Below are 9,884 nucleotides of genomic sequence, written 5' to 3'. Positions count from 1 at the left end.
AATTAAAAGCTGGAACATTAGTAGCCTTTAGGGGCCAAAGTCTTGTCCACCCTCCCTGAGCCTGAAGGCCCATTATCCACACCTGTAAGTGGACCTTTTCCCTGTCAACACTTTCTCTACTTTAGAAAGCCCTTTGTTTTGCTTATGCACCACATATATGAATTATTAATTTTGGCTCAGTTACACTGCAAGAAGACTCCTGTGCTCTTGGATATAGAATGAGGATCAACCCAAGCATCTAAGGAATAGTGATCAGTAAGTAAAATACATACGTTGGGTTGTTTTATAAACAAATAAATATAAAAAGAAAATATTTACTTGGCCTAATGGATTCCAATTTTTCCATTAGGAGTTTACAAGAGACTATTTATTTTTGGTCCAGTTACATATCCACAATATAATCAGAGCATAGTTTCTTGAATTGCATTTTTATTTAAATAATTTGTTCTATTAAGGTCACTTCTATTGATACATAGGACTGATACAGTACCTTGCATAAATATTCAGACCCTTGCGATTCTCATTTATAGTTTAATATATATTTGTATAATCAACAAATTGTTTCTTGAAACATGAAATATTTCTAAACTCCTGTGTTGATTATCTACATATAGAAGAAAAATATTTAATCCTATACTGAATATATTCAGTATAGGATTAAATATTTTTCTTCTATATGTAGATAATCAACACTAAGGATTTTAGAAACATTTCATGTAAGCATGGTTTATCCTTTTTGATATGGCTTTTACTTTATTCAGATATTTAAAATATTTAGCACACTTATTAATGGCAGCAATGAATCCCAATTCAATAACAGGAGTTTTAAAAAACATTAACATAATAATATTCTACAAACAGTAAGGTTATCATAAATGGCCTGCGTATTAAGATGTTGGCCTAAATAACTTTTTACAATTATATTCAACAGCAACAACAAGGTTAAGAAAAAAAGATTTAATATCACCTTTTTTATATTTACATAATCGTATAAACAGGTTAATTAATGATCACAGTTCAAAAACACAAAATACATTTTATAATTTAGTTCGTGCAGCAGCATAACAGAGGCTAAAAAAGTCAACAGCAATCTTTTAACTTCTATGAACACTGCACACTCAGTAAACTATAGGCCTAATACTATAAATCTAATACTGTTTATTAAATTACTAGGAATCGCCTGTCGTAATCTGCAATTCTGGGAATGGGTTTTGTACACTTATTGTAGACTTATCGTAGACTTATTTGTAGACTTGTAGAATTATTGGTAGGCTTATTGTGCACTTTTGTAGACTTATTGTGGTCTTATTGTAGACTTATTGTGGACTTATTGTAGAATTATTGTAGACTTATTGTGGACTTATTGTAGACTTATTGCAGATTTATTGTGGACTTATTGTGGACTTATTGTTGACTTGTAGAATTTTTTGTGGACTTACTGTAGACGTTTTGTGGACTTATTGTGGACTTATTGCAGACTTATTGTAGACTTACTGTAGACTTTTAGACTTGTAAAATTATTGTAGACTTATCATAGATATGTTGTAAACTTATTTTGGACTTATTTGTAGACTTGTAGATTTATTATAGGCTTATTGTAGACTTGTTGTAGAATTATTATCGTGGACGTATTGTAGACTTATCGTAGACTTGTAGAATTATTGTAGACTTATCGTGGACTTATTGTAGACTTATAGAATTATTGTATATTTATTGTAGACTTATTGTGGCTTTATTGTGGACTTATTGTGAACTTATAATGGCAATCTTGTAGATGTAATGTTCGTAACATAAATAAATAATCAAACAAATAAATACAGAATAATGAATTCACGAACCAAAAACTCTTTGTTTTTGTATGCATGTATTTAATAAATAATATATATGTCTGTATTTAATAACATATTTTGTCTTGCTTTAGACGTAATGGCGTCGTCTGCGTCATATTTCTGCGCCACGGAATTTGTTGTACGTGCGTCATATTTTTGCGTCGTCGCGCTCGTACGAAAGGTGTCTGCTTTGAAAACTAACCATGGTAAGTATTGTGTTATATACTGAAAAATGATTCTGTTAACACCTAGAACGCAGCAATGGCTACATTCTCTTGGTTCATTATACGTTTTGAGACTCTTCTGTACTCGTAATTTACCAGAATTTCTATATTTGGAAACTTCTTTCTCTTGTTTGCTACTAAGAAGCTAGTTAGCTTTAACATGATGCCATGTTTAATACAGTAATCATGTAATAATCATTAAATGTGCTTTATAAAACAGGCTCGAAACGCAGAAAAGGCCATGTAAGTATTGACTTGTGAAGTATTTATTTTATATGAATATGTATAAGTGTTTGTTTGTGTGTGTGTGTGTGTGTGTGTGTGTGTGTGTGTGTGTGTGTGTGTGTGTGTGTGTATAATAATATATATATATATATATATATATATTAGTGTGTGTGTGTGTATAATACATATATTAGTGTGTGTATATGTGTATAATATATGTGTGTGTGTGTGTGTGTGTGTGTGTGTGTGTGTGTGTGTGTTTGTTTGAGAGTTCCATTTCAGTTTAGTTCCATTGTTGAAGTATCAATTCATTAAGTAATCACTTGTTGTAAACCTTTCCTGTTTTCACCTTTGCAGGACGGCCTTGGCCAGGTTTCGTCAAGCCCAACTAGAAGAAGGAAAAGTGAAGGTGAGACTATTGTTTAATTCTGTTCTGTATATAGATTTGATCATTATACATCTAACGATTTACAACTCCATTATCCTGTGTCACTCAGAAGATGATGTTTCTCTTGAGATTCCGTTCTCGTGTGATTTCACAGTCATTCAATGCAAAATTTTAATTATTGTTTTTCCTCATGATGTGACCGTTACAGGAGAGACGGCCGTATCTTGCTTCAGAATGCAACGAGTTGCCTAAGGCGGAAAAGTGGAGACGACAGGTAAGAGAAATCTATTGCACATATTTTTGTAATTTTTACATATTGTTTAATCTAAACTGAGTGTGTGGGTGTGTGTGCAAGAGAGTCAGCAACAAGTGACAACAATGCCACAGCTAAGATACATCTGAGACCTGCGCGCATTGTACTAACAATCATTATCTTGTATCATGAACAGCTGAATTGTCATGATTATAACTTAACAAAATGATATTTGAATATCCTTACTGAGCAAAAACACAGATTAATTACCGTGCATACACAGAAATACAGACAATGAAAGTTGAATTAAATGTTTATATAACAGTAAATTGTTTTCGTTATAATTATTAGTTAAATTAGTGGTTTGTTTGTTTGTTTTCAAGTGAATTTCCAGCTGTGCTTTCTGGCATTTATGGCTCTATTTGACATGACATGATATGATATGATATAAGTAAACAGTTCTCCTCAGAACATGTACATACAATGTTTGTTCTCAGTAAAACATAACTTTTTTGTTTGTTTTGACTTCTAATAGATCATCAGTGAAATTTCAAAGAAGGTGGCACAAATTCAAAACGGTATGTACACATTAATATCATGGGTAACTGTCATAACAGTGACACAAACTCGGTGTGCTGATTATGTTCTGAATTGCCTTTTTGATGTCCTGATACGATTAATACATACTTCAATGAACTTGGAAAATAAAGACTGCCCTAAAGGAGCATCCATTGTTCTTGAGTTCTGTCTTCCTTCATCACACAACAAGGAGAAAAAATCCGAAACTCGTTTTGATGATAAATGTGAAACTATATCTAATGATAAATTGTTTGTGTAGAGCTATAATATTTCACCATCACAGATGAATATGTGTAATGAACCTTTTTTTTTTTTAACAAATCAGCTGGTTTAGGGGAATTCAAGATCCGTGACTTGAACGATGAAATCAACAAACTTCTCCGTGAGAAGGGCCACTGGGAGGTTCGAATCAAAGAGCTCGGAGGCCCAGATTATGCGGTAAATATTTAAAATCCACCCTTCATAGGCAAATATATAGAATTGTACAAGATATAGTATTGTAAATTTCTAGCTATATGATTGCATAATGAGTAGTTATAACTTTGGAACATTTCCTATATGTTCCTGTACACCTAGAGTTACAAGCACTTGTGAGCTGATTGTATCTGAATTTTTTGGTGCGCTTTAGAGAATCGGACCAAAGATGCTGGATCATGAGGGCAAAGAAGTGCCAGGAAACCGAGGTTACAAATATTTTGGTGCTGCGAAAGAATTACCTGGAGTCAGAGAGCTATTTGAGAAAGAACGTGAGTAAAATGTAAAGGGAAAAGCTTTTTGATCTTATAAGTGTCAGGCGCATGTGACATTTTCCTGATTGTCCTTTCCAGCTGTAGCACCACCTAGAAAAACGAGAGGTGAACTGATGAAGGACATCGATGCTGAGTATTATGGATACCGTGATGAGGATGATGGTGTGTTAGTGCCCTTGGAACAAGAATATGAGAAACAAGGTAAAACATATTACATAATCCCACCACTTTTTGATGTAATGCACTGCAAGGGACCCTGACTGTTACTGCAATCTGATCAACAACGTTTATAGCTGTTAAAAACTTTGTGTGAAACAATTGTCATTTAACCATGCTTAAAATGTAAATAAATAACTAAATATATAAATATAAGCCTTTTTAAAAAGTAATAAAAATATATAAAATATCAAATTTTTCATATTTTCACATACATATCTTTCAATTTTTGGGCCAACCAGGGATAGATTTTAACAAATTCAAGACTTTACAAAAGTCTTGGCACATTATATTTTTACAACATTCCTTTTTACTTGATCACAGGTCATTTGTCAGAAACCTGCATGTTCCAATTAATTAGACAAATAACAGGAGATGATGAGCATAAAAATTTGGATTTTTTTTTTCTCTGCACAATCAATGTTGTGTATAAACATCATATAACAATTCAAAAAGCAATTGTTCAAAATAATTATTTCTGTGTATTTAAAGTTACTACTCTGTTATGAAACAGGATTGTCTCACATGCAGTATAGTTCCAAAAACAAACTCATTTTAACTGTCTTGTGCCTTTGGAAAAAGGAATCTCACCACGAGGCACTCATACTACTGTTAAAAGTAATTTTACTCCATTATAGTGTCCTCACACACACACACACACACACACAGTTTCACACAAAGACACCATGCAGTTTTAATAATGATGTGGATATAAAGGGTGTCTTTGTGTGTACATTAGGAACCCTGTGGTCTTACATGCTGGTCATATCCCCAGCCATGTGTTTGCTATTTGGGTTAATTATCTGAATGGCAGACATGCAGCTTCAGGTTTTCTGTGTAACTGTGAGCCAGAGTCAGTCAGCTATGCTGCAATGACATGTGACATTCATTGACCAAGTACATCCCTTCATGGCAATGGTGTTCCCTAATGTCAGTGGCCTCTTTGCAGCTTGGAGTTCAAGGTTTTGTTTTGGTCTCGAAATTTAGGTCTGATCAAGCATTTGTGTATGTTTGACAAATAAGTCTGATTCATGTGTGCACCATGATATCACAGCACACCTTCAGAGTTAATGCCTCAGAGTGTCAGAGCTATTTTAAAGTACAAGGCAGACCTATACAATATAAGGAAATAATAGTTTTAATGTTATGCCTGATTGTGGTAACTTGCAAGAGCCGGTGCAGGATTCGGTTCAGGAAATATTAGTACATTATTTAAAGTGGCTTACTTCTTAAGTCTCTTTAAGACCGGGCAGGATTTTATCAAGGATCGTTCCTTATTAAGCTCTATCTATCTTACCGTCTATCTTTTTTTTGATGCACAGGTTTGTGGAGGGTCTGAGTTGTATTTGTCCTGTGAACTGCTTCTCCCATTTGAGATGTGGATTTCTCCAGCTTTTACAGAGTTAACCTTGGTTGCTATTCTACAGCTGCTTTTTTCCCCCACTTTATTATTTTGGGCCGTTTTGTGTAATCTCATGTCATACAATCCCAAAACCAAACACCATATGCAATGCTTTAATACTACAAAATTTCAAAAAGGTTCAAGGATGGTGGATATTTATTCAAGGTGCTGTGGTTTTGCACTTAAATATATGTACAGCAAACATATGTCCTTGACTCATTGATTTGTTTAATTACTTTTCTAACAGCAATAGCGGAAGCCATTGAGAAATGGAAAGCAGAAAAAGAGGCTCGTTTTGCCGGAGGGGCAAAAGATTTGGAAGAAGAGGAAGAATACATATATGCTGTCAAAGATGATGAGGTAATGGCACAAGATAGAACACCATAAGGGCGTCGATTTGGATTTGGAGGGAACACTCAATTGTCCCTAGCAATAATTTGACCAAGCCTATATATATTTATACATAACCACTGATATCCGTCTATGTCTTGTGCTTTTTTACTTATTCCATTTAAAATTTATCCAGGAATCATTAAATAAGATGAACATATTTTACAACGGCTTTCTGTAAAAAAATAGCGCAACTTGTGAATCCTGCCTCTGTAACTCTCTCACTCACTCGCTCATTTTCTACCGCTTATCCGAACTACCTCGGGTCACAGGGAGCCTGTGCCTATCTCAGGCGTCATCGGGCATCAAGGCAGGATACATCCTGGACGCCTTTTTTGAGTCCTGCCTCTCTAACCCACTTCACTGTTTGATTGGCTTTGTCTTTCTCGCTAATGTGTTGAGGTCGGCTGCAGCTATAGTCCGTATGAAGCAATATGCAACGTGATTATGCAGGCTACCGGTATGTGAGGAAGAAAGTATTCTTATAACAACAGTTTTATGCACAAAACACGGGGAACGTTGTCCCCACCAATGTCAAATAAATTATGTCCCCACCAATGTCAACTAAATTATGACCCCACCAATGTCGAAATCAAACTTACGCCATTGGAACACCATACTTCTGATGACTTACATCATGATGAAGTCCAGTTTGTTCTTTGTGGCTGTGTCCTGACGGCTACTATAATGGACTATGGCCATGCACTGTCCAACTTTTTTGGTTTCAGGAAGAAAGTATAGCAGGCAAAACCTTTGGTTCATTGTAGATCTTTAACTCGTTGTCTTTTTGTATTTATTTTATTTTATTTTATTTACAGTCTGATGATGAGATGAGGGAACAGATGGAGGGGGAAGATGGAGCACAAACGTTTATTGCTCATGTACCCGTGCCGTCCCAGAAAGAGGTGAGAGACTGCTTTTGTGAAACTGTTGTGCCATGTCAAAATATCACTGTAGGGGTGCACTGGTCAGGCTGCACCTTTGTTAATAAATTCTTCAACAATCTGGTTGTTGACATAATTTGTTGTAAAATGCCACAAATAATTCAATTCATTTGTTGCTATGCATTCTGCATTACTGTAAAGAATTCAGTTATTTATGTCCTTATAGTTCAGTTTGTCTATATCAGCGGTGTCCAATCTTATCCACAAAGGGCCGGTGTGGGTGCAGGTTTTCATTTCAACCAAGCAGAAGCCACACCAGAGTCTACTAAAAGCCAAGAACAACTGATTAAACAGGTGGAATCTGGTGTGGCTTCTGCTTGGTTGGAATGAAAACCTGCACCATCACTGGCCATTTGTGGATAAGATTGGACACTGCTGGTCTATATACTTTAATCTGAATCACAAATACGCAACACTTGTTTTACTATTTATTCACCACTTCTTATAATTTGAGCAAAAATTGTAACTTTGCTTCAACAATTAAATTGATTCACTACAGATCGAAGAAGCCTTGGTCAGAAGAAAGAAGATGGAGTTGCTCCAGAAGTACGCCAGCGAAAGCTTAATGGCACAAAGTGAAGAAGCTAAAGCGCTGCTTGGCTTGTAAAGATACCTACGAGCACAGTCTCAGGATTTTCAACATCTTAGTTCACGCATTTAATTGTTGATTCTGACAGGGTTCAGGTGATGAAGGGTAAATGTGTATAATGCCATTCAAAAATTTAAAAGTGGATCCCATGAATCTATGTGACTGTCCAGCTCCACAAAACTGCGTGGCAGCGGCTTATATATGGATACATGTCATTTGTTTTAAGAGGAGTGCTTTATGATGTGGTACCATGTTTCACCAGCCATTATCAAATGTAAAACACTGTATGTCCTGAAGTTTTTAGACACCTTATCATCACACCTGTAAGTTATTGTTCACCATCCCTTTCCAGATTTAGTTCTCCTTTGCAGGTATAATATCCTCCATTCATCAGAGAAGGATTTGCACTAGATTGTACAATGTGGCTATGGGGATTTTTGCTAATTTCAGCCACAAGAGCAGGTGCTGATGCTCGGTGAGAATGTCTGGGGTACAGGTAGCGTTCCAGTTCATCCTAAAGGTGTTCAGTAGGGTTGGAGACGGCGCTATATACAGTTCAATCATGTTCTTCTGTTCCAGCCTTGACAGAGCGTGTCTCTGTGTCTCACTTTGTCATGCTGGAACATATTTTTATTTCCAGTGAAGGCAAATTGAAATACTTCAACATCCAAAGGGATCCCATACAATTGTGCACATTCTTAGTGCCAACAGTTTGGGAAGGAACAACATACGAGTCGTGACGTTCAGGTGTCCGTATTCTTTTGGCCATAAAGCGGGTTTTGGGGAAATATCTCATTGAGAATCAACAGCAACAAACAGTTTTTTGTAAATAGGTTTTCTATACAATGCTTATCTTTTTTGGACCAGTAAAAATTTTCTAGAAAACAAAAAATGTTGTGTATTTATCTGGCTTTATCTCTGTTTTAGATTGAGGTCTTTTCAATTCAATTCAAGTTTATTTGTATAGCGCTTTTTACAATAGACATTGTCTTAAAGCAGCTTTACAGAACATAAACATAGAGCAGAAGGTAAACATAATTAATGATGAAGGAAATAACAAATAATAAAAGTAAAAGAATTGACAGAATAAAAATTCTGGATTATTATTAGATATATATAGTTCAGAATGTGTATGTATTTATTCCCCTATGAGCAAGTCTGATGTGACTCAGGCAGCAGTTTCAAGGAAAAACTCCCTTAAATTGGTAAAGGAAGAAACCTTGAGAGGAACCGGACCCAAGGGGGAACCCATCCTCATATGGGTGACACTGTGGGTGTGATTGTAATATACAGTCAGTTAAATGTTGTATTGGTGTAAGGATCATGGACTTCGGATCTCCTTAGTATCACAGAGTCTAACTGGAGATGTCTCAGGATTCTTAGAGTCGGCCTCGGCTCAGTGGATGTCCAAAGGCTTCGTCCCACAGAGGACGTTGGGAGCTGGTACAGTGGCTGGATGCCTTGGGATGGGTACAAAGAGAGAAGCAGTGGAAAGGGATTAACATATCTGCTGTTCATAAAAATGTGCAGGTCTGATGTACTAGTGCATGATACTATAGGATGTATTATGTGTACGCCTGACTAAAGAGATGAGTTTTTAATCTACGTTTGAACTGGGAAAGTGTGTCTGAGCCCCGAACACTATCAGGAAGACTATTCCAAAGTTTGGGAGCTAAATAAGAAAATGCTCTACCACCTTTAGTAGACTTAGATATTCTGGGAACTACCAAAAGTCCTGAGATTTGTGATCTCAGAGAGAGTGAGGGATTGTAACGTGTTAGAAGACTAGCTAGATACATGGGAGCTAAACCATCAAGAGCCTTGTACGTAAGTAGCAGCAGTTTGAAATCAATTCTAAACTTAACAGGTAGCCAGTGTAGAGATGATAAAATTGGGGTTATATGTCATACTTTCTTGTCCTAGTGAGAACTCTGGCAGCTGCATTTTGGACTAACTGTAACCTATTTATTAAAGATGCATTACAATAGTCCAGTCTAGAGGTCATGAATGCATGAACTAGCTTCTCAGCATCAGATACAGACAGGATGTTTCTCAGCTTGGCAATATTTCTAAGGTGGAAGAAGGCTGTCTTCGTA

At 36.0% G+C, this 9,884-nt stretch overlaps 1 protein-coding gene across 1 annotated transcript; it reads left to right on the top strand.

The window, feature by feature from the left end:
- The first annotated feature begins 1,929 nt into the window (after positions 1-1,929).
- On the top strand, positions 1,930-8,680 carry isy1 (ISY1 splicing factor homolog). Its single transcript, XM_027140714.2, has 11 exons — positions 1,930-2,035; positions 2,274-2,296; positions 2,636-2,687; positions 2,875-2,940; positions 3,455-3,497; positions 3,824-3,936; positions 4,127-4,244; positions 4,326-4,448; positions 6,113-6,225; positions 7,074-7,160; positions 7,699-8,680. Exons 1-11 carry the CDS (start codon positions 2,033-2,035, stop codon positions 7,804-7,806), a joined length of 849 nt encoding a protein of 282 aa, XP_026996515.1. The 5' UTR covers positions 1,930-2,032; the 3' UTR covers positions 7,807-8,680.
- The last annotated feature ends 1,204 nt before the right edge of the window (positions 8,681-9,884 follow it).

This window comes from Tachysurus fulvidraco, chromosome 2 (genome assembly GCF_022655615.1).
Source record: "Tachysurus fulvidraco isolate hzauxx_2018 chromosome 2, HZAU_PFXX_2.0, whole genome shotgun sequence".
NCBI lineage: Eukaryota > Metazoa > Chordata > Actinopteri > Siluriformes > Bagridae > Tachysurus > Tachysurus fulvidraco.
Note: the sequence above shows the minus strand (reverse complement) of the source record. Positions and strands in the feature narration are given on the sequence as shown.